At 44.9% G+C, this 25,196-nt stretch overlaps 1 protein-coding gene across 2 annotated transcripts in view; it reads right to left on the reverse strand.

Moving 5' to 3' along the window:
- Nucleotides 1–14,494: 14,494 nt before the first annotated feature.
- Nucleotides 14,495–25,196, reverse strand: part of LOC143982688 (uncharacterized) — a 76,337-nt gene continuing 65,635 nt past the window's right edge. Inside the window, exons 3-4 of one of the 2 annotated variants that reach the window (XM_077481611.1) lie at nt 23,165–23,332; nt 14,495–21,789 (exon numbers count right to left, since the gene is read on the reverse strand). In XM_077481611.1, the coding sequence (XP_077337737.1) occupies nt 21,581–21,789; nt 23,165–23,332 (377 nt within the window). In that variant the 3' untranslated portion in view covers nt 14,495–21,580. Of the gene's footprint in view, nt 21,793–23,164; nt 23,333–25,196 lie in introns of both variants that reach the window. The other variant, XM_077481610.1, reaches the window with a different exon arrangement.

Below are 25,196 nucleotides of genomic sequence, written 5' to 3' on the forward strand. Positions count from 1 at the left end.
GTTTTGCCTCTAGCGCTGGGTGCTTGTTTCCTTCTAGAACAGCGCACTTTTCACACAGACACCTCATGGATGACACAGGGGAGAGCGGACAGCTGCAGCACGGAGCAGTATCTGGGTCAGGGTGGTGAGTCCCGTGGGGGGCCCCTCCAGCTAGGAGTTTGGACATTTTGTGGGACTTGCCTTAGGTCCCTAAGTAGTGACAGGCGAGTGTGGGTCAGCATGGCATCGGAAGCTGGCGCTTTTTCCCCAGACATTTCTGTTATTGCAACTGGTTCCCCTGCATCTGTGGTGCCTATGGACGCTCTGTTGGCAGTCCTGGAGGCCTTTGTTGCTAGGGTGGCAGCGGCATGCGGGCGCAAGGGGGTTAAAAAACACCCCCCCCCCACCATCTTCTGAAAAAAGCTCTGATTTAAACTCTGACTCTGGTGACAGATGGCCCCTGTTCTGATATATCAGAGGATGACTCCATGTCCGGGTCAGCACAGGAAAAGACTCCTCCGATTGTTGACCCCCCGGTATCCAGGTTAAATAAGGTAACCACGATTCCAGTGGAAGGGACTCTGCCAACAGAAAGGCAGAGGCAGTTGCCCGGTCCATGTTTACGGTGGTGAGGTCAGCATTGCGGCCTGTGTTAGCCACAGCTCTGGTGTCACAGATGCTTACTGAATGGGCTAAATTGTTGCACTGTGAGTTGGAGAAGCAACAGGCTTCCCCGCTCTGCGTGGAACTGGCAGACCAGTTGATGCAGGGCCTTAAGTATGTCTGTGATGTGGCCTTAGATACGCCCCCCTTGCTCTCTAGAGCCTCAGTAGCAGCAATAGTGATACGTCACCTGATTTGGCTGAAATGCTGGTCTGCAGACCAGGCATCTAAGAAAGCACTGGCGGACTTGCCCTTCCAGAGAGAGAGGCTATTTGGAGCCTCACTGGACGACATTATTAAGAATGTCACTTTGGTACGTTGCTCTTACAGTCCAGAAAAGGCAAGGAGCCATGCCGTAGGCAAAGGCCCTCCTTTTCCACCCAGAAGCGGATTTTCTGTCCGCCCGGTTCGGCAGGTAAGCGTTCCCAGTCCGACAAGGTGCCTGCTGAGGGACAAAAGTGTCCCCGGTTTCGCAAGCCAAACAAGCCTGCGAGCAAATCTGTTACCACATGAAGGTTTGCCCCGCCCGACTCTCAGATGGGAGTTTGCAGCTCGGTGGACCTCCCTACTTTCCGACCAGTGGGTCTGCGAAAAGGGTTTCATCAGGATAGAATATAGAGTTTCTTTCTTGTCCGCCAAACCAATATTTTCACTCCAACCATCATCTTCTTCCGGCTCGTCAGGAAGCCCTGTTCGGGGCAGTACAGGAACTGCTGTTGCGCGGTGTGATAGTACCCTGTACCAAAGCTGGGAAGGTTTCAGGGATTCTACTCCAATCTGTTTGTAGTCCCAAAGAAGGAAGGGGTCCGTCCGGTCCTGGACCTGAAGGCCCTCATCCTGACACAATAACAACCATGGTGCTGGGATGATTGAAGTGCTAACACCAGGTGTTTGAAATAGCTTTATCTGCTGATTGCTAAACTTCCTAGAATACACATATTTCTATTGTTGTGTAGGATCTGTCCCTCCATCCCTCTCTCTCTCTCCCTCCGTCCCTCGTTCATCTCAGACAGTAACCACACCACCTTAGAGCAACACCCACTATTTCGCTGAAACCACGCCCATTTTTGCCAAGTGGGAGGGGTCAAAAAGGAAGGGAGGGGTCTGGCGCCCCCCATCCTAAAACTTCACCAGCCGCCACTGATTGACACTCTCTCAGAAAGTAGTCTTTCTAGTGGCTATTACATCTGCCAGGAGGGTTTCTGAGTTGGCGGCCTTGTCTTGCAAGTCTCCACAAGGATAAAGCGGTGCTGCGTCTGCAGCCTTCGTTTCTGCCAAAGGTTGTTTCGGCCTTTCATCTAAATGAGGTCATTGTGCTTCCGTCCTTATGTCCTTGGCCGTCACACGCCAAAGAGGTAGCTTTGCATTCCTTGGACGTTGTCCAGGCTCTGTGGGTGTATCTGTCTGCTACGGCTCCTTTTTGGAGGTCGGACTCGCTTTTTGTATCGGTGGCTGGTCCGACTGTTGGTCTCATCGGCCACCATTTCTCGGTGGATCAAACAATCTGTATCCGACAGATTGTGGTTCAGGCTTATACCATAAGGGGGCTGTAGTAGAATTTCATATTAACCAATATATATTTTATGTTATTCATATTATTATTCATATTATTATTATTTTTATTATTATATAGTAGTGGTCTTATCAGTATTATTATTTAACATGTAAAGCAACATTATTATTCTTAATATATAATATAATGTATACTGTGTTTTCCATAGATGTAGAAAGATTTCATTTTAAATGTTGAACTTTAGATGACTATACTTTCTATAAGATAGTTTACTGGGTGAAAGTTCATTAGGATAGATAATTTTTTTAGTTTTTAAGTAAGCGCTAATTAGAAAAGAAAAACACTTGACAGCATACTGTATAAATCAGACAGATAAAGATAAGAAAACAGGTGTTTAACCACTTAACAACTGCCCATAGCCGATTAACGGCTTCAGGGCGGTTGTTTAACTCTGAGAGGCCATTAATTAACGGCCTCCTAGAATTCTGCTCTCGCGCGCCCCCCGGGGCGCGCACACGAGAGCATCCGTGACCGCCGGGTCCAGTGGACCCGGCGCATCACGGATCACGGTAAACGGCAGCTCCTCGCGGCCGTTTACCACGTGATCGCTCTGTCAAATGACAGAGTGATCACGTGTAAACAAACCGGCGTCATGTTATGAAGCCGGTTCCTCCCTCCCCCTCTCTGTACCAATCGGTACAGCGGAGGGGAAAGAGATCGGCAGTGCCCACATCGCTGCTCACCGAATTTAACCCCTCAATACCCTGGCAATACTCTGTAATACCAGCTAATACTCTGCAATACCCCCCAATACTCGGCAATACCCCCCAATACTCTGCAATACCTGCCAATACTCTGCAATACTAGTCAATACTCTGCAATACCCGCCAATACTCTGCAATACTCTTTAGTGGTGGATGTCCACACACTGTTGTTTTTGTTTTGTTTTTTTGTGGGTAAAGTTTCACTAGTTCCCACTTGCCATGGTGGATGAAGTTTTTGTATGCTGTTTTTCCCACCCCTCGTTTGGCACTGCTTGGGGAACGTCCCAATGGCTAAGAGAGGAGCTGTGTCTGTCGGTGAATATAAGAGAAAATAGGATTTTTTGTACTCACCATAAAATCCCTTTCTCTGTAATTCACCGATCAACACAGCACCCACCCCTCCTTTTCTCTTGACGTTATACTGCTTGTTGACGTACTGATGACTGCATGGCAGGCTGGAGGGTTGCTACCTAAGGGACAGCCCCCTGGGCGGAACTGGAAAGTTCTGTGTGTTACATGACATGTAATGCCTAGTATTCTCCTAAATGTGGGCGTAACAACCAAATGGCTAAGAGAGGAGCTGTGTCGGTCTGGGAATTACAGAGAAAAGGGTTTTACAAAGGAGTACAAAAAATCCTATTTTTCTTGCTGTTTTCACCCCTTGTTTTTTTTACACTACTTGGGGACATCCCTAAGGTCAAGATGAAGATGCTGTGTCCCATCAGTGAACGAAGGAGAAAATAGGATTTTTGTATTCACCGTAAAATCCTTTTCCCTGAAGTTCATTGACGGACACAACACCCCTCCTATTTACGTTTGTACTGCTTTTGACAAATTGAGCTGCTACCTGGGGAGTACTGTGCAAGTGTTGCTGTTTTTAACACTTTCTGCCTAGTACTGCTTTAGACGAATTTAGCTGCTGGATGCAGTGCAAAGGGTTATAGCCAGTAGGACCGCCCCCTGGGCGGTACTGTGCAAGTGTTGCTGTTTTTAACGCTTTCTGCCTAGATTTTACAGTGAGTACAAAAATCCTATTTTTAACTCTTTTTTGCTATCTATGTAACAACAACACAACAATCAAAGTATTAAAATAAAAATATAACATTGCTCGCTGTTTTGCTATTTTCCCCAATTTGGTTATAGTTTGGTCCAATATTATACCTCATTTGGTCTGGGCCCATCATATCTCATGTTCATGCTTGGAGAGTTTTAGACAAACAGTGTGTACCCAGGTTTTCAAAATGTGTGTGTAAAATCGGGGATATTGTGATTTGTCACAGGAACTTGGAGAGTGATAATGGTATTTTGTTAAAACCTAACATAGTTCATGTAAATAACATTGTTATCTTTCACCTTGGCCTTCAATCTGGTGTCGAGTAGGTGCTGGCTGTGGTGGGGTGCTCATCAGTGATTCACTGACTTGCATGTGGCAGTTAGATCTTGCCAGCAATTAGCATTGCTTTACAATGGTTGTAAACCCTTACATATACCCAGTGAAGTGTCTGGCCTCACAAGTTGTACCTGTTTATCTACAGCTCTCACTTCTCTACAGCCATTCAAAATGCTGAACTTATAAAGCATGTCTGATCATTCAAGATCACTCAGTGAGGAGAGTGGATTGGAGGGAAGGGACACACTCTCCGTCAGGTGGACCACGGACAGGTGGATCATGAACAGATCCTCGGGTTGCCGACCCTGCTTTTCCCTGACAGCTTCAGAGCGTGCAGGTGCACACTAAACCAGAGCTGCGGGGCGGGGAAAGCCTCTGAAAAAGCTTGGAGGGTTTGAGCTTGTGACCGAACATGCCCGAGCTCGTCTACTGACTGCAGTGTGTGTCTGCATTCTAGCCCTCCCCCTCTGATCCATCCAAGGCACCTGCGGGTGAGATGTGAGAGAAGGGCCGGTGGGGATCAGAATATGCAGCTCTGTCATGACAGCTTCCCTGTGCCACTCTGCGTAAGTAAAGAACATTTGTACCTTTGTGACCCCCCCCCAATAGTATACCCTCCTAACCTCCCTGCACCATGCCCCCCTGACCCGCCCTGTACTCTGCCATCCTGTGCCCCTGCACTGTGCCCTTCTAGCCCCCTAATACCATACCCTCCCAAGTCCTGTGTACTAACCCCCCAGTGATAGGCCCTCCTGAACCCCCTATACTTTGCTTTCATGAGCCTCTAGTACCGTGCCCTCCTGATCCCTCAATACCATGCTGTACCACCTGACCTCCCTGCACCGTGCCTTCCTGACTATCCCCCGTGCCATACACTCCTGACCCAGAATCCTCTGCCCTACTAATACCTATACACTGCTCTTCATGCTGCTGACCTCTACATTTCTCTTCATACTATTGACCTCTGTAAACTGCCCTACCTACTATAGACCCCTGGACACTGCCCTACCAAATACTGACCTCTGTACACTGCCCCATATACTACTGACTTCTGTAAACTGCCCTTCATACTACTGATCTCTGTACACTGCCCTACCTACTACTGACCTGTGTACACTGCCCAACATCCTACTGAACTCTGTACACTACCCTTCATACTACTGACCTCTGTACACTGCCCTACCTATTACTGACTTTTGTACACTGGCCTACCTACTACTAACCTCTATACACTGCTCTAGCTACTACTGACCTTTGTACACTGCTCTTCATACTACTGACCTCTGTACACTGCTCTACTGCCCTCCTGACCCCCTACACCATACCCTCCTGACACTGTATCCTCTGCCCTACTGATCCCTATACACTGCTCATATTGCTGATCTCTGTACACTGCCCTTCATATTACTGACCTCTGTACACCGCCCTACATATTACTGACCTCTGTACACTGCCCTTCATATTACTGACCTCTGTACACTGCCCTTCATATTACTGACCTCTGTACTCTGCCCTACATATTACTGACCTCTACATATTGCCCTACCTACTACTGACCTCTATACACTGACCTCTGTACACTGCCCAACATACTGCTTACAGTGTCCATGAATCAGAGCAGATAGCCAGGCCTGAAACTAGTTGAAGAAATCAGCTTGTAGTACCAGAAGTTCTGCTTTGTGGGGGTAACCATTTATTCTCCAGACATGAAAAAAAATTGTGAATGAAAGTGATTGCCGAATTTCTGACTGGAGCTAAATTTTAACCACTTTAAGACCGGGCCTATGTTTCAGATTTGTTTACAAGTTAAAACTTTTTTTTTTTTTTTTTTTTACTAGAAAATTACTAGGAACTCCCAAACATATATATATATATATATATATATATATATATATATATATATATATATATATATATATATATATAATTTATTTATTTATTTATTTATTTTTTTCTAGAGAATAAAATGGTGGCCATTGCAATACTTTTTGTCACACCGTATTTGCGAAGCGGTTTTACAAATATATATAAAAAATACATATTTTTGAATAAAAAAATAAGACAACAGTAAAGTAATTTAAATATTTTTTTATATTGTGGGAGATGATGTTACGCTGAGTAAATTGATACCCTACATGTAAGGCTTCAAAGTTGTGCCCGCTTGTGGAATGGTGACAAACTTTTACCCTTAAAATTCTCCATATGCAATGTTTATAAAATTCTACAGGTTGCATATTTTGAGTTACAGAGGAGGTCTAGGGCTAAAATTATTGTTCTCGCTCTACCAATCGCAACGATACCTCACATGTGTGGTTTGAACACAGTTTCTATATGTGACCACTACTCACGTATGCTTTCACTTCTGCATACGAGCTTTGCGGGACGGGGTGCGTTTAAAATTATTTTTTTTCTTATTTATTTTACCTTTTATTTTTTATTTTTACACTTGTAATAGAAAAAAGAGCATGACAGGACCTCTTAAATATTCGATCTGGGGTCAAAAAGACCTCAGATCTCATAGCTGCACTAAAATGCAATAAAAAAAAAGTGGTTTGAAAAAAAAAAAATGTCCCTTTAAGAGCTATTGGTGGAAGTGATGTTTTGAAGTCGCTTCCTCCCTGCAATGGTACGGAGACGGGTGGATCGCACTGGAGGACGGCCCTATCCAGCCGCCAATAAAAGTGATCTCGTGGCGAATCCACCGCAGAGACCACTTTTATCTGAAAGCGGACCGCCCACTAAAGAAGAGAATACTGGGGTTATGGCAGCTAGCTTCTGCCATAGCAACGATATCCCTCTTTAGACATCCGGCAGGCGGTCCGTAAGTGGTTAAGGTAGACTAAGTTTATATTTCTACAGTGACATTAGTTTTATCAGATTTTTTTCTGTTCAGTTTTCTTTAGGTCATCTTTACTTTTCATTGGGGGCTTGCTAGTTTATTTCTTAAAAAAAAAAAAAAAAGAGGGGGAGGGGGGGTGCCGCCCATGGTGATATTAAAGAGATATACTTTGTTCATATTTCATGTCTGACATTTACAACTACTGGGTTATGCTTTCAATTCGATATTCGGGTCATTCTAATGCCTGTTTGAGATTGATGGTAGGGACAGGTTTCTTCGTCTATGTCAGGTTACTGTTTACATGTGCTCACAGTATAACTGGGACTGAGACTGGTTATTTGTTATTTCTCTTATATTCACCGACCGACACAGCTCCTCTCTGTAACAAAATGGGTTGTCAGCCCTATCACTGGAGATTACTAGGCAAAGTTGTAATACAACACTTCAGAACTTTTAGTTCCGCCCAGGGGGCGGTCCCCAAGCTACAACCTCCACAGCCTGCCCTAGCAGACTTATGCAGGCCATACACGGTCGAATTTCGAACGAATTTTCTTTTCAAAATCAGAAAATTCGTTTTTTTTGTGATCCGATGATGCCACCATTGATTTTCGAAATTCGACCGACCAAGCCTTCAATTTCACCTCATGTTGCTACAGAAAAGAATTTTCTTGGCTGGGAATCTTCTTTTCTCTCCGTACATTTTCTTTTATCTCCGTACATTTTCTTTTATCTCCGTACATTTTCTTACGTTTCTCGCACGATTCTCCCATCATTGATTAGAAAATCGTTCGTTTTTTCTAAAAATTTCCAACATGTCCGATTCCTCAAATTTTATTTCTGCACGAAAATCGGCTGTTGCTGCAGCCCACTAATGGTGCGAAATTCATACGAAAATTCTTAGATACGATTTTCGAAAGAAAATTCTTTCGAAATTCGAACCGTGTATGGCCGGCATTAGTTTTATTTTGCCTAGTGAAGGAGATGCACCTAGGAAACCTGCGGGCCCATAAGTCCGTGTTTTTTGATGCAAAAGCTTTTCTTTTTGTGCAAGGTGAATGATCCTGTGATCTTCTATCAACAGCTGGCTGGGTGACAAGCTGGTTCACTTATCCTTATAGTCTCCCCAGTCCGGCCATCGCTAGTGTGCAGGTCGCAGCTACGGCTCAACAGGCCACAACATACCTCAGCTCCAGAGGTGGTCGGTAAGCTTTTATGCTCCGGGGCATACATATGACCGAGCTACTGATGTCTGGCTCACAGTATGCTGAGGCCAACAGCCACCCTACACTGATCAGTGAGTGGGTCTGTAATGGAATGTCTCCCAGCTCTTCAGGACTGGTAAGTACAGCTCTCTCTGCTTCGGTGGAGCTGAGCAGCTGGTCATTCCCTGGGAGATCGATTCGGGGGCCACCTCACCTCCCTCTCCTCCCCTGTCCCTATCTTCCCTCTATTCCCCCTCCGGCCGGGTCACTGCATGTGTCTGCTGAGCAGTGTGTAAAACCTATGCAGGGTCTCTCTGTGGACTCTTACCTGTCATGGGGGGCTGAACGGTTAGCGGTGGTCCTGGATCCTGTGTGGGGGTCCCTGGAAGGTGCCTGTGAGGTTTTACTGTGTTGGGCCAGTGCTGTGACTCTGCAGGGGGTGTTTTATTTTCACCTTATGGTGATGTCTGGCGGCCATTTTGGGTATGGGCAGAGCAGGTTGTCTATGTGGGCTACAGCTGCCATTTTCTGTGAGTTTTCCTATTCAGGACACTGGCGGCCATTTCCCCGGAGGCCTGAGCACATTCGTTCAGTGTTCTCTAGCAGCAGCATGACATGTGCTTTCACCGCCTTGCTTCCTGTCTGTGTACAGGACGCCGGGTGGCCATTTTCCTAAAACCTGAGCACGCTGTACAGATTGTTTCAGCGCTCATTTCCATGGCTGTTTTTTGCCCCTCTGCGCTTGGGAACCCTGGGGGCTGCAGGCATCGCTTTGTATTCAGCACAGAACTCCTCAGAGTGGTGAGTCCGGCAGGTAGGAGCAGCAGGAGGGTGGGACTTTCACTGTCCTAAGTCCCCTTCAGATGGCAGACAGGGTAGGGTCAGCATGGCTTCAGAAACTGGTGTTTCTTCCCCGAAATCCAGGCAATTGCAACCGGGTCACCTGCGGACTGCGCAGTGCCCATGGACACCCTGACGGCGGTCCTCAATTCATTGTTGCTAGGATGGAGGCGGTGCGTGGGAGAAAGGTGCATTAAAGAGGCCCCTGCCCCCCACCCCCCCATCCTCTGGGGAGAGCTCTGATGCAGACTCGGGCCCTGCTGCGGCTGGTGACCCCTGCTCTGTCCTATCAGATAATGCTGACCAGAACCATTCGGACAGTGAGGATGAGTCCCCGTCCGGGTCCGTGCGCTTGTTGGAGCACTTATCACAGCTGTGCGAGATACCCTAAAGATTCAGGAGCCAGTGGATCCCTCTGCTGATATACCAGTCCCTTTTGGGTCCCACAAGCCAGCACATTCACCTAAGGTGTTCCCGTATCTGACTTATTTTGACAAGTTCATTTACAGGGAATGGGGTCGACCGCAACGGACCTTTTCGGTCCCCAAAAACATGGCGGTGCGTTACCCCTTTGAGGAAAGCCTTCTCAAAAAGTGGTTGGCTCCTCCGGTCGTGGACCCCCCAGTATCCAGGTTAAATAAGTAACCACGATCCCGGTAGAAGGGACTCCTGCATTTTAGGATCCCACGGACAGGAAGGCCAACAGTGGCTCGTTCCTTGTTTACGGTTGTGGGGTCCGCCATGCGACCAGTACGGGCATCCGCACTAGTGTCGCAAACACTGATTGAGTGGGCAAAACATTTGCATCATGAATTGGGAGAGCAACAGGCTACTCCCGTCTGTGTGGAACTAGCAGACCAACTAGTGCAAGGCCTTAAGTATGTCTGTGACGCATCCCTGGATACTCTCCCGTTGTTATCCAGGGCTTCAGTGTCAGCTGTGATGCTGAGGTGCCTAATCTGGTTAGAATGCTGGTCTCCCGACCAGGCATCCCAAAAATCCCTTCCTTGGCAACCGGCTCTTTGGAGCCACTTTGGATGACATTATTAAAAATGCCACTGGTGGTAAGGGTACACTACTCAGGAAGTCTAAGGAGCCACGGCGTAGGCAAGGGCCCTTTTTTTCCGCTCACAAATTGCTTTTTCGTCCGCCCAGAGCTTCGACAAAGCGTCCCCAGCCCGACAGGATGGCCACGGATGGACAAAAGCGTCCCTGGCACCGCAAGCCTGCGACAAAAAGTGCTACCGCATAAAGATTCGCCCCACCCTTGTTTTCGGGTGGGGGGCCGTCTTCGGGCGTTTGCAGCCCGGTGGTCCTCTCGACTGTCCAACCGATGGATTTGCGACCTGATTTCCTCCAGCTACAAGATAGAATTCCTCTCTTGGCCACAGAAAAGATTCTTCCCCTCCAGCATACCCGTTTCGCCGGGAGGCCCTCTTGGGGGCAGTAAGGGACCTGCTGAGTCGCGGGGTGGTTGTACCGGTTCCGGACTCGGAACGTTTCCAGGGATTCCACTCAAATATGTTTTTAGTTCCCAAAAAGGAAGGGGTACGTCCAATCTTGGACCTAAAAACCCTCAATCACTTTGGAAAAGTGCAGAGGTTCAGAATGCAATCAGTTCACTCTGTAGTCGCTGCACTCCATCAAGGGGACTTTCTGGCATCTTTAGACATCCAGGATGCATACTTGCACATACCCATATGCCTGAGGCATCAGAAGTTTCTGCGATTTGCAGTCGAGGAAGCCCACTATCAGTTTGTGGCTCTCCCTTTTGGCCTGACATCAGCCCCCCGAGTCCTTACCAAGGGTGGCTCCAGTTTTGACGTTGCTGCGGCAACATGCAATCGAGATCGTGAGATACCTAGACAATCTCCTCTGTAGATAAGAAGTCAGTGTTGGTGCTGACCCAGTGTCTGGAGTACCTAGGCTTGCTGCTGGACTCCTTGGAAGCGAGAGTGTTCTCCCTTCAGACAAACTGCAGACTCTCAGATCCGCAGGTACATTGCTGATTAACCGCCAGTGGTCGTCGCTTCGCTTTTGCATGCGAGTCCTAGGGCTCAAGGTGGCCTCCTTCGAGGCGGTACCATTTGCCTGGTTCCATACCAGAGTCCTGCAGTAGGAGATTTTGTCAAAATGGGACAAATCTCAGTTGTCCCTGGATCGCCAGATCCAGTTGAGCCAGTCAGTCAGAGACTCACTGATCTGGTGGTCGAGGTCCCCGGGGATTTAGTCAGGAAAATCTTTCCTACCTCTGAAGTGGTCATTGATCACAACGGACGCCAGCCTATCAGGCTGGGGTGGAGTGATGGAGCTTCAGTCGGCTAAGGGCCTCTGGTCGACGGAAGAATCCAGGTTGCCGATCAATCTGCTCGACTTGAGAGCGATCAGGCTATGCCTATCCACAAGATCAATGAGATTGAAAGGACGTCCTATCAGGATCCAATCAGACAACGCCACTGCGGTGGCATATGTTAATCACCAAGGGGGAACAAGAAGCTCAGCCGCTGCTCGGGAGGTCGCTCACATACTTCGGTGGGCAGAGCGACATGGACCAGCCCTGTCGGCCATTTACACTCCCAGAGTGGAAAACTGGCAGGCGGACTATCTGAGTCGCCAGATGCTGGACCCAGGTGAATGGGCATTGCATCCGGAGGTTTCAGGTCACTGTGCCTGAGATGAGGCACACCGGACGTGGATCTTTTGGCCTCCCATCTCAATCAGAAGGTGCCAAGATTCGTGTCCAGGACAAGAGATCTGTGGTCAGACGCGTCGGACGCGCTGGTGGCTCCGTGGGATCAGTACCAGCTGATCTACGCCTTTCCTCCATTAAAACTGTTGCCACGCCTGCTTCGCAGTGTGGAAGCCAAAGGGGTCCCAGTAATACTGGTTGCCCCTGATTGGCCTCAGCGTCCTTGGTACGCAGATCTGGTGCGTCTGGTGGCAGACGCTCCCTGGCGCCTGCCGTTGTGGGAGGACCTTCTGGTTTAAGATCCGATTCTCCATTCTGCTTTACCATCGCTGGTTTTAACGGCATGGCTATTGAGAGCCAGGTGTTGAGGAACCGGGGTTTGTCAGAATCGGGGATCCCAACCATGTTGAGAGCACAGAAATCTTCCTCAGAACATATACCATCGTACCTGGAAGGCCTATAGCTCCATGTGTGAGGAGAAAGGATGGCATCCGTGCTCCTTTTCCATATCCAGGATCCTGCTGTTTCTTCAGCAAGGAGTAGACCAGAAATTGGCATTGAGCACCATTAAAGGACAAATTTCAGCTTTGGCTGTCTTTTTTTCAGCGACCCCTGGCATCTCACTCGTTAGTGAGTACCTTTGTTGAGGGGGTTTGTCATGTAGTCCCTCTGGTGCGTCCGCCGCTAACTCCTTGGGATTTGAACCTGGTGTTATCGGCGCTTTAAAAATATCAGGGAGATTACCCTGTTGACTCTTTCCCAAAAAGTGGTCTTTCTTGTGGCCATTGCATCTGCCAGGAGGGTTTCGGAACTGGCGGCCTTGTCTTGCAAGTCGCCCTATCTGGTTATCCACGAGGATAAGGTGGTGTTGCGTTTGCGACCGTCCTTTCTACCAGAGGTAGTCTCGGCTTTTCATATCAATGAGGACATTGTATTGCCATCGCTGTGTCCTAAGCCGAAACATCCTAAGGAGGTGGCCCTTCACACTCTGGATGTGGTTCTGGCTCTTGGGGTGTATTTGTCTACCATGGCTCCCTTTCAGAAGTCAGACTCACTGTTTGTTTCCGGTGGCTGGTCCAAAGAAAGACATGGCGGTCTCGTCGGCCACCATTTCCAGGTGGATCAATCAGATTGCAGTACAAGCCTACGCCTTGAAGGGGCAGGTGCCCCCCTTTCCGGCCGCGGCCCACTCCACGAGGGCAATTGGAACGTCTTGGGTTTTCCAACACCAGGTGTCTGTCGTTCAGGTGTGTAAGGTGGCGACTTGGTCGTCTGTCCACACGTTTACCAAATTTTTACAGGGTAGACGTCAGTGCATCAGCTGATGCCTGTTTTGCAGCATGCCGTGTAGTTGCAATTAAAAATGCAAAATATAATTTTTCCTGGTTTTTCAAAAAAACACAGTACTGTTTTTTTGGGGTGATCACTCCTGTTGAGGATGCCTTTAATGCACTGTTGCGTTACTTCTGCAGTTTTGGTGCGGTTTTTGGGTAATCACTCCTGTTGAGGATACCCTGATTTTTGTGGTGGTTTTTCCACGCACTGTTCGGTGGGTAGAGTTTCACTAGTTCCCACTTGCCATGGAGGATGAAGTTTTATGCTGTTTTCCCACCCCTCGTTTGGCACTGCTTGGGGACGTCTCATTTTGTTACAGAGAGGAGCTGTGTCGGTCGGTGAATATAAGAGAAAATAGGATTTTTTGTACTCACTGTAAAATCCTTTTCTCTGTAATTCACTGACCGACACAGCACCCGCCCCTCCTTTTTCTCTTTACGTTATACTGCTTGTTGACGTACTGAGTCTGCTAGGGCAGGCTGTGGGGGTTGTAGCTTGGGGACCACCCCCTGGGCGGAACTAAAAGTTCTGAAGTGTTGTATTACAACTTTGCCTAGTAATCTCCAGTGATAGTGCTGACAACCCATTTTGTTATAGAGAGGAGCTGTGTCGGTCTGTGAATTACAGAGAAAAGGATTTTACGGTGAGTACAAAAAATCCTATTTTTTCTGTGACATTTTTATTCAAGGTATAGTTTTTAATTGGTTGTGACCTAGGCTATGCTTCTCAGCAATTAGGAGACACGAATTCTGATTTATAAAAATAAGGTAATGCATTTTGTCCTGATAAATAAGAGAGGAGCCATGTCCAAAGCACAATGACCCAAACTTACTAGGGGAGTATAGCATGTTTTTTTTTTCTTTTTTTGCAAAGTGAATTTTGACTTCGTGAATGAGGTAAAACAAAGTGTTTTTTGTGCATAATACTCCATGTGAAGAGAACATAAAAATAAATAAAAAACAGGAATTTTGCTTACAAATGACTGGGTGATTGAAGTCAGCAAAACTTTACCTCAATAAGAGAAAAGGGTCACTTTGAAATTGAACATGCCCTACTCGAATCAACCCCATTATGTCATGGCAATCAATGAGAATCAATGTTTCACTGATTTAACCATTGTAATCAGAAATATAATTAGTTGTCGAAGTTTTATTGCTCTATGCACTACCTTATTGAAAAGTCTGACTGCAAGCTGAAAGTGGATGGAAGCTATGCATATCATTAAATAGGATTTTAGAAACAGATCACATTTACAATTAATATGAAGGCTGACACATATGTTACAGGTGATAAGCTGTTTATTATAAGAAAAAAATGATATATACATTATGCATTTTGTTCAAAGAGCTACATGTGCTAAGAGAGAAGTTGTACAATTACTTTATAATACCAGTCCTAGTATTTATTGAAATGCAAGCATGTACAAAACAGTAGTATGAGACAATAGAAAATAATTAGTGGGAATGGTATACAAAAAAGAAACATGCGATATTGTTCATAGAAACATAAAGCCGGCCATGCACGGAGTCAATTTCTTTCCTGCAACCACAGGTTACAGGAAAGAAATTCACTTGATTCCCCCAAAAACATAGACTGTGTTGACAAGGGAATCCCTCTCACCAAGCAATTGTTTTCTCCTGGCGGTGGGGCGCATGTAAAATCCGTCAGGCTGGTTATACCCAAATTGATCGATTTGATCAAATTGGTACATTCAGCCTGTCCAAAGTTGCTTCGAATCATGGCCGGTTCCTTCTGAACCGGTGTTCTGCCGTATAGTGTCCGGCCATCAAATAGTGTCCGGCGCAGTACGGAGCAGACGAAACTTCGCAAAATCTCCAAAGCTGAACCGCACCTGAGCCGTGAGTGGAGGTGGTAGCCCCACCATCCAAGCGGACATAGGGTTGTGAATTTTAGAGGGCCCCTCGCGGGCGAACTTCGCTTGCCACGCTTCGGGCTCGGCCTCGCTGCGCTCGGCTCTTTTTTATTCCTACTCTATGTCCACTTGGATAGTGGGGATAGAACCTGGACTCACGGCGCAGGCGCCGTTCATCCTCGGCAGTTTTCGGAATCTGTGTTGCTGTGTACTGCGCATGCGCAGTACGCAGCGGACACTATCCGATGGAGGACGTTATTTGACAAGACACCGGCCAAAATTTGAACCGTCAATAGCCGGCCTAAGTAAAAGGTTTAAGTTACTTCGTTTACATGAAAGTGCTAATCAAAAATGTGAACCATATTGAGATTTTTGTTCATTAAAGTTATTTCAGCTTCCCATATTGTCCATTTGTAATTATTTTTGTGGCTGGACTCTCTATCTCTTTCAAAGTCTACAAGAGAAACTGGGTGTTTTGTCTCTCTTCTCTTTTGTGCATGTAAGCTCATTAAAGTGCATGGTTCATTAGTAAGATCAATAAAAGAGTAAAACAATCCACCAATCAGCATCATCCCTTCATTAAGAGGAAAAACACAAAGCCTTCTAAACCTAAAAAACAGAACTGCAAAGAACTTTTTTTTTTTTTTTTTAAATTCTGACAGCTAGCTTTTTATGACAAGAGATTTGGAATGTATCATTCGTCAAAAATGTTTCTTCCCTGCCTGTCAGCATTTTTTTTCCTAAGTGCCCACTAAGCCAAGCATGTGCAGCTCAGTGTACAGTCTCAGCACAATTTGTATGTGTGCATGCATGGGCAGTGCCGTAGTGTTTGGGGTGCATCTGGGGTGCTGCCTCGGGCCCAGACATTATTGTGTGGCCCAAAGCAGCTGACTCTTGTCAGAAGGTTCAGTGGCGGCACGGCGCACCTGTGTCCTTGGGGTGCAGACATTTATCAGAGACCGCGATAGATAGACAGAGACCGAGTGGCAGCTAGGCCTGGGAGTCCTGGAGGAAGAAGAGCTTCACAGCCTCCTTAACACCCAAAGAGGCACGCAGCAGCGTGGGCAGTTTCCCCCGGCACCTCCCAAAGCCTTGACTGTCTCTTCCAACTGCCTCTCCGCTCCAGCATAGCAGTGAGGCTCAGAGGACAAAGAGGGTGGGAGGCGCAGGCTGCCAAGGAATGTGCTAAGCACCCCCGGATCAAAAAGGGCACTGGTGTGGAAGGTACCATACACTGATACACAGTGACAGACCTACCTGCAGATAAGGACAGGGCTAGGAGTCTCTACTCAGCCTCTCTCTCAGTGCCCCTCTGACGCAGCCTCGCTATCACTCTCAGCGGTTCTCTCTCTCTCTCAGCTCTCCCCTATCTCAGCCCACCTCTCTCTCTCTCTCTCTTTCAGTCTCCCCATCTCTCTTACCCCTCTCTCTCTCTCTCTCACACACACACCCCCGTTCAATTTCAGCACCCTCTCTCTCACTCCCATCTCTCTTTCAGCCTCCTCTCAACCCCTCTCTTTCAGCCCCCTAATTCTCTCAGCCTCTTCTCTCTCTCAGCCCTCTCTCTCTCACCCCCCTCTCTCTCCCCTCCCCCCCTCAGTTATTTAACCACTTTGTGCTTTATTAGTGTAAGTGTTAATTAACCCCTTTAGGAAGGGGTTAAAAAACACTGTCAGTGGCCATTAATGCAGCACAGAGGGGTTAATTAACTCAGCCAATACCCACCAATTGGCATGGATTAAAGTAGAATTCCCAATTTAAACCTAACTAGCCTTAAAAATTCTCCCATCCCTCTCCTAACACCTATGTTGGCTAACCTGTGTAGAAAATAGGCATACACCTATTTTCAGGCTCCTCAAGTCCGGTCATGTTATCCCCTTTGTGAGCCAGTGAAGTATGCGGGGCAAAGAGAGAGCACCAATAACAGATAGTACATAGGAACCTATGAGTAATGTCACTGCTCCAGGCTTTACCACCCATTGTCAAGCGCTCTCTCTTCTCCCCTGCAGCCATCACTGACTAACACAGGGGATCATGTGGCCAGACCAGAGCGAGCTGAGAATAGGTAAGTCCTTGGGTTAGGGGGTGCAAATTACCTGCCTTGCCCTGGATGCTGACAACCCACACTGCGCCACTGTGCAGCGAGTTTAATCATCCCGGCTTCAGAAATCCAAGATGGCTGAAGACTTCAAATCTGGAAGAAGAGAAGACTGAGTGCAGATAGAAGTTCCAGCAACAGAGTTGGAGATTGTGGATGTCACATAACTGGAGAAGGGCACTTTGCAAGATAAATCTGCTGTAATATGCAAAAGTGCTGAGTATACTGGCACATTATAGCAAAAGCTCCTAAAGGCCAAAAAAGTGTAAGTTGTTAAAAAGGAACTTGTTGAAAAACAAAAGGTACAGGTACCAGCTACCATTTCCTTCTTGTCTTCTTCTAAGCGAGAATGATGCCTACTTAGGCAGCCGCCTCCCTGCCTGCAGCCTTCTGGGATATGTCATACGTCCCAGGAGGCTGCAGGACCAGAACCACAGCCCTGCCGTGCTTCACGCATGAGCAGTGGGGAGCCAGCTGTGAGACATTAAGAGGTCACAGCCAGCTCACAAATCCAAGATGGTGCCAATAAAGAGAGGAAGAAAAAAGTCCAGGAAAAAATTGACTGAGGGGCAGACAGCGATGGAGTGGAGTATCTGTTTCTTAAAAGTCAATAGCTACAATATTCATAACTACTGAATGTATTTTTTTTTTTAAGTGAAGCTCCTTTTTACCTTCATCTTTAAAATATGTGTGAATCCATCTGTATTGCAGCAGGTATACTGCAGCGCATGCATGTTATATACAACCACAGCTACTTTCAATGCTAAGAAATTGGTGTTAAAAATCTCTAAAAATCCATTTATCCAGCAGTCACATAATAAACTACTTTCCTCTGATCTGCAGGGCCACAGTTGTAGATGAGGTTGAAGCGGCAGTGGTTCATCAGTGCTAAAATTCTCAGGTTATTTGGCAGCAATTGCAGTACTAGTTAACATTTCTGCCAAAATTGTTAAAATGTTTTCTTTTTGGGGCAAACCGGGAGGTGTGGTTGCCTGTGATATCATAGGCCGGTGATGGCTAACCTTGGCACGTCAGATGTTTTGGAACTACATTTCCCATGATGCTCATGCATGCTGCAGTGCAATAGAGCATAATGGGAAATGTCGTTCCAAAACATCTGAGGTGCCAAGGTTTGCCATCACTGTCATAGCCTGACAACAGGAACATGTAGGCATGGCATCCTGTTGTCCCAATACAGGAGTACATACAGTGCCTTGAAAAAGTATTCACACCCCTTTAAATTTTCCACATTTTGTCATCCAAAAATGTAAATGTATTTTATTGGGATTTTATGTGATAGACCAAAACAAAGTGGCAAATAATTGTGAAGTGGAAGAAAAATGATAAATGGTCAATACTTTGTAGAACCACCTTTTGCTGCAATTACGGCTTCAGGTCTTTTTGGGGATGTCTACCAGCTTTGCACATCTAGACAGTGACATTTTTCCCCATTCTTCTTTGCAAAATAGCTCAAGCTCTGTCAGATTGGATGGAGAGCATCTGTGAACAGCAATTTTCAAGTCTTGCTACAGATTCTCAATTGGATTTAGGTCTGAACTTTCACTGAGCCATTCTAACACATGAATATGCTTTGATCTAAACCAGGCATGTCCAAAGTCCGGCCCGCGGGCCAATCGGTTTGTCACGGTTTTGAACGGCCCGCCGGGTTATTTGGACATATATATCTTTTGTGGCCTCCAACAGTCTCCCAGCGCCAGGGCCACAGTAGATATATGTCCAGATGCCTTGGAGGGGACAGGGAGGAGGCAGGACAAGGGCCGTGCACACAGGAGAATTTCCTGTTTACACAGCAGCCTCTGTAATAGAAAGTCCAGTCTCCAGCGCTGCCATTGGATGACTGATCTGTCCATGAAAGGAGTCAGGACTTTATATTAAAGAGGCCACAGAGAAAACAGGACTTTCTCCTGTAGCTAATCTTTTGGCGCTCGTCCTCATCCCGCCCCCTCCCTGTCCCCTCCGAGGTTGCAGATGGATGGGAATTAGTCAGGCTGCAGTAATTGCAATGATGGGGGTCTACATTCCTGGCAATGATGAGGGCTGCATTCCTGGCAATGATGGGGGGCTGCAGTCTTGGCAATGATGGTGAGCTGCATTCTTGGCAATGATGGTGAGCTGCATTCTTGGCAATGATGGGGGGCTGCATTCTTGGCAATGATGGGGAGCTGCATTCTTGGCAATGATGGAGGGGCTGCATTCCTGGCAATGATGGGTGGGCTGCATTCTTGGCAATGATGGGGAGCTGCATTCTTGGCAATGATGGGGGGCTGCATTCCTGGTAATGGTGGATGCTGCACTCATGGCAATGGCGGGGCTGCAGATGGGCACTGACCCTTATTTTGCTTCATAGTTTTTTTATGTAAAATGTAAGTTTTTTTCCTGAAACTTCCCTCTTAAAGTGAAGGTGCATGTTATATGCCAGTAAATAGGGTATATCCAAATAACATGCCCGTGCTCATCTCTTTAATCACACACAGCCACAAACGCAAGAGAATTCTTGTTAGGCTCTGTATTAGTGCTCGAACTAACACACAGACCGAATTTTAATGGTTCAAAAAATGTCAGGAAAATGGTCGGCCCTCACGCACATTCACTTCATCAAATCTGGCCCTCTTTGAAAAAAAGTTTGGACACCCCTAATCTAAACCATTCCATTGTAGCTTTGGCTGTATGTTTAGGGTCGTTGTCCTGCTGGAAGGTGAACCTCCGCCCCAGTTTAAAATCTTTTGCAGACTTTTGGTTGTAACATGACAAAATGTCAAGGGTTATAAATACTTTTTCAAGGCACTGTACGTGGGAATGACAAAGTTGCCATAACATTAAAAACTGTGTTGTGTTATCACCCTATTACAGGAAGACCACAGTTGGAGGAGAACCTGGCAGGATCATTGGGTGCTTATCAAAAAATTTCAAACAGCAATTTAAAAAAAAATTATTTAGAGAAGTTAATTGTTTGTGTTTCCATAGACTTTAATGAACATTCCAGCCTAAGCAATTAAAAATCATGCAGCTGGCTGGTTGAACTGCTTTTTTTGTCAGTGAAGGCTCATATCGGTAATACCTCTACAGCCCATATAAACTACTAAGTTATTAGATCTAAACAGCCTGTATTAAATAAATTGTGCAAAGGATGATTTGTTTTATAATATAACTTAAAGACACATTATTTTTGATTAAAAAAAACACTAGATATTGCTTGATTGTGTAATGCATATAATGGAAAGTAAGGCACTTGGTATATTCTGGTAATAAAGAAGGCACTTAATGTTTTCTCTGCAGAATTTATCAGTGTGTTGTTTTATATATGTGCAGTAACCGGTAACATCTCAGAGATCATTTCACTAGTCTGACTTCGCTAAACTGCTGAAAGATGAACTGTGGTTTATTTTTTATTGGGTAATACTCATAACCAATCTTTGTTATGTTATTAATGTTCCTTGTGGCCCCTTTCAGATGGGGCAAACTCTGTCCCATCATCAAAAGATATGCTCGCAGATTTCTTGGATATTGAAGCAGAGCGGGCACATCTGTGTCCACTCAGTTCCTGCAAAGTGTACACAGACAGAGGGGGATATTTACTAAAGGCAAATCCACTTTGCACTATAAGTGCAAAGTGCACTTGAAATTGCACTGACAGTGCACTTGGAAGTGCAGTCACTGTAGATCTGAGGGGGACATGCAATGAAAATAAAAAACAGCATTTTAGCTTGCACATGATTGGATAATGAAATCAGCGGAGCTTCCCCTCATTTCAGATCTACCCCTCAGATTTACAGCGATTGCACTTCCAAGTGCACTTTGCACTTGTAGTGCACAGTGGATTTGCCTTTTGTAAATAACCCTCACAGCCTGCTCTATTCAATGGGCAGCTGGGAGTAAACTGGCTCTGTTGTCTGTTTACACCTGACTATCCTCCGATAGGATCCACCTAGACTTCCGAAGAATGGACCTCGGTCAGATCGGACTCAGAGGTAGTCCATTTACACTCGTCTGTCCTTAGTGGTGAATTGACCATCCAATCAGGTCCACCTGAAAAACTGACAAGTGGACCTGATCAGACCCACCGTGTGAAAGGGGTCTATCTCGACTTATCAGTTTAGCTCCAAAACACTTCTGATGTGTACATCTGTATATGAAAAGATTAGTGATACATTTGTTGTAACTGTATAACTGTTCACAGATCACATATTCTCTGATAAAATACAGATTTACCAATTAAATTACGGTAGGTCTAGACTTTGCTTACCCATTGCTCTCAATGTGCTGGGCAACATTGTTTTATCTATGGTAAATACTTAATGAATCCAAGTAAAACTAAGATTAAAAAATAAACCAATATCTCAGATTGATAACTGAGCTTAATAAGGTATTCCAGCATCAGACATTTCTTCTTTGTGACGTGGGATCTATGTCCTTATCGCCAGGTAAGAACTCAAGTCTGAACTGTCCTGGTCTTGAGTTGATAGATGCAAAATCATTTTGAGATTCCTCTTCTTCTAAAACTGTCATGTTGGGATTATAAATTCGTGGTGCATCATATAACCCGCCAGAGATCACCAACGTGTCATCGGGTGGTGAATATCCATCTGCTGAAGAGAAAAGGAAAGTAAAGTAAAAACAACATGGCATATAATAAAATACTCTGCTTTGATTACATGGTTTTGAGCAACGTAGACAATCCCTTGCTGGATTCTTCATGCGACATCAGAAAATACATGAGTCTGAAGAATGTCCTCAGAAAGATTCATTAGGCTGGCAAAGGAACAATAAACCGGCATCCACCAATACCAGTTGAGTGTGCATATACTTTATAGTTAATACGTTTAAGAACATCAGTTTTAGTACAGAGTATTTAAGCTGTAGACCACACAATCAGCACAACATAAAGTACACCAAAAACAATGATGATGAAATTAACCACCTGAGCTCTGAACGTTTGTACTCTCTTCATGACCGGGCCAAAGTTTGCTTTTCAGCACTTTGCTCCTTTAACTGGCAATTGCATCATTATGCAACACTGTATGCAAATTAAATTTATATAATTTTGTTACACAAAGAAAACTTAAATTTGATGGTATTTGATCACCACTGGGTGTTTTTATTTTTTGCTACATAAATGAAAAAAGAAATCACTTTCTGTTATAAAACATATCCAATAAAATCACATTTCTTTGTAAATGTAGGCCAAAATATATGCTTCTACATGTCTTTGGTAAAACAAATCCCAATAAGTGAATATTAATTTGTTTGTGAAAAAGTTAAAGCATCTACAAACTATGGTATATAAATTTGAAAACTGATCAATACTGATGGCCTATCTCATTTCTCGAGGCTCTTAAAATGACCCCTTTTTAGAAAGTAGACAGTCTGAGGTATTTAGTAAGAGGTGAGTTTTTGAAGTTACAATTCTTTGTCATAATTTGTTGGAAAATTAAGAAAAATTTTTTTTCACATTTTCTTTTGCATACTATCACCAGTGCAGTACAGCATCATCATATAACTGGTGTGGAGGTGATCAGGGATACTGACTGGTGACAGTATGTTAATAAATACATTTGTTATTCAATTTTCAAACATTTTTTTACCTTTTATTTCCTTTTTTTTAATATACTCAGAGTAGTTTAGTGTCACATAGTAACACTGTAATACTCTGAGGTAGTGATTAGGTTGTTTTTTTTTTACACTTTGATCACTGTTACTATGATGATCATTGTAACAGCAAAGTTTTTAACTGTCATGAATGGGTTACATTCATAACAGCTGTGATTACTAGTGATCTGTAATTGGCTACAGCTAATAACATGGTACAGGGTGCTGTGATTGGCCCAGGTACTGTGTGATAGCTGTGGGCCAATCACAGCATCACTCAATGGGAAACACATTGATTCATAACAGCTTTGTTGACCTTGCGATTGCATAGAAAATTAGCTATTCACTGCATAAACACTGTATGAACATTACCTGGTTCATATGAAGTTTCACGGAGAGGATGATGAGAATATTGAGATGTACCCCTCAGGCATCTTTTGAAACCAATTGAAAGTATTACCAAAACAACTACAACTAAGATAACGCTGAAGATAGATGTCAAGATGATCTCAGAATAGTCCATACTGTGTTTTTCTCTACCTGTAAAAGACCAGAACAATATCAGAGGATTCATTCAGCACAACTGTGACTTGTATAAATGAATACCATTTCCAGTATTATGTGGATGCTGGAACTAAACCATTAAAGTGTAACTGAAGGCAAAACTTTTTATTCATTTTGGATAGATTAAGTTAGGGTTATAAACCCCATCAGGGTTTTTTTTTTTCTGCCATTTGTGTCTGATTGGGGAGATAACCCTTCACTTCCTGCCTCATAGCCAAAGCAGGAAGTGAGAGGAAATCCCTCCAAAGTGAGAGAATCCTGGTATGTCATCAGTATTACCAGCACTAGTGTCCCTATCGAAAGATTTCCCCTCTATTAGTGTTCTGGTGTCAAACCAAAAATTGGGATTTTGTTTTACTTTCAGTTTTGATGATAACGGTAAACAGAACAGAGTGAATCTTCCTAATGCCGCCTACACACGATCGGAATTCTCATCGGAAAAAAGCTCTGATGGTTTTCCCAACGGAATTCCGAGGGAATTCGGCTCAAGCTGTCTTGCCTACACACGGTCACATCAAATTCCAATCGTTTATAACACGGTGACGTACAACACGTACGACGGGACTAGAAAAGGGAAGTTCAATAGCCAGTAGTCAATAGCTTCTGTCTCGTAGTTTAATCTGAGCATGCGTGATTTATGGCGTGTCGGAATTGCATACACACGATCGGAATTACCGATAGAAAGTTTTTCCGTCAGGAAAATTGAGAACATGCTATCAATTTTTGCCTGGCGGAAATCGGACAGCTAAATTCCGATGGAGCATACACACGGTCGCATTTTCCGATGAAAAGCTCTCATCTGTCTTTTTCTGGCCAGAATTCCAATTGTGTGTACGCGGCATAACAGGGTCAAAGACAGCAATAAAAACTGACAGGTGTTCTAATTCCTCTCCACTCTGTCTAAAACTAAAAAACAAATAAATTACATTTAGTTACACTTTAAGTCTTCAGGGAAAGTGTAAGTCCAGTCAAAAATATCTTTGTGTTAGTTAGAGAATGGTTGAAAGCCCTTTCATTTCTTTTTTGCTGTCTGAGGCCCAGTTGGAAATAATATTCTTCACATCCTGTACAAGGTGGCACCAGTTCTTGGGACAGGTAAACCTTAAAAAACTTTTTTTTCTAGTGGAACTGACAAAAGCTATAGATCTTCCATCATGATCACATTGCTGTCTATATCCCTGATAGTGATTTCCATTCAAAATGTCACCTTGTTAAGCACTCTCCAAATGTTAAAAAAAAGGTTTTGACTACAAATATTTATCTCTGATAGTAGGGACTTTTATTTTTGTTTTTTGCTTTTCCTATTAAGTTCTTGCTTATTAGTTTGTTTGGAAAGGGATCTTACCTGTGCATGGAAATTATAGGTGGTTTCAAATAATGTACTTACATTGTTTCAGGAAGTTCATTTCAGTTACATTTGTAACTGAAAACTGTAAGCCTCCATATACAGACCCCTGTACCCCCAACTGATCCAGAGGAAGGCAAAAAACCCTATAAAGCATGTTCCAATTTGCTCCAGTGGGGAAAAAAATCCTTCCTGATCCTCCATAGGCAATCATTTACTGTATTTCCTGGATAAATAATCTCTGGTGTTATTACCTATAAATGTTATTATCCTGTTATATTTTGTGCATTTGGAAATGCATCCAGCTCTTTTTTTAACCACTTACGGATCGCCTGTCAACGTTATACGTCGGTACTTTGAAGAGGAGTATAGTTGTTATAGCAGCAGCTAGCTCCCATAACCCCGATATCCTCTTCTTCAGCGTGAGGTCCGCTTTCAGATAAAAGTGGTCTCTGTGGCGGATTCGCCGCAAGATCACTTTTATCGGCAACGGGA

This window comes from Lithobates pipiens, unplaced genomic scaffold, assembly GCF_037356315.1.
Source record: "Lithobates pipiens isolate NorthernLeopardFrog02 unplaced genomic scaffold, aLitPip1_a1.2 Scaffold_16, whole genome shotgun sequence".
Classification (NCBI taxonomy): Eukaryota; Metazoa; Chordata; class Amphibia; order Anura; family Ranidae; genus Lithobates; species Lithobates pipiens.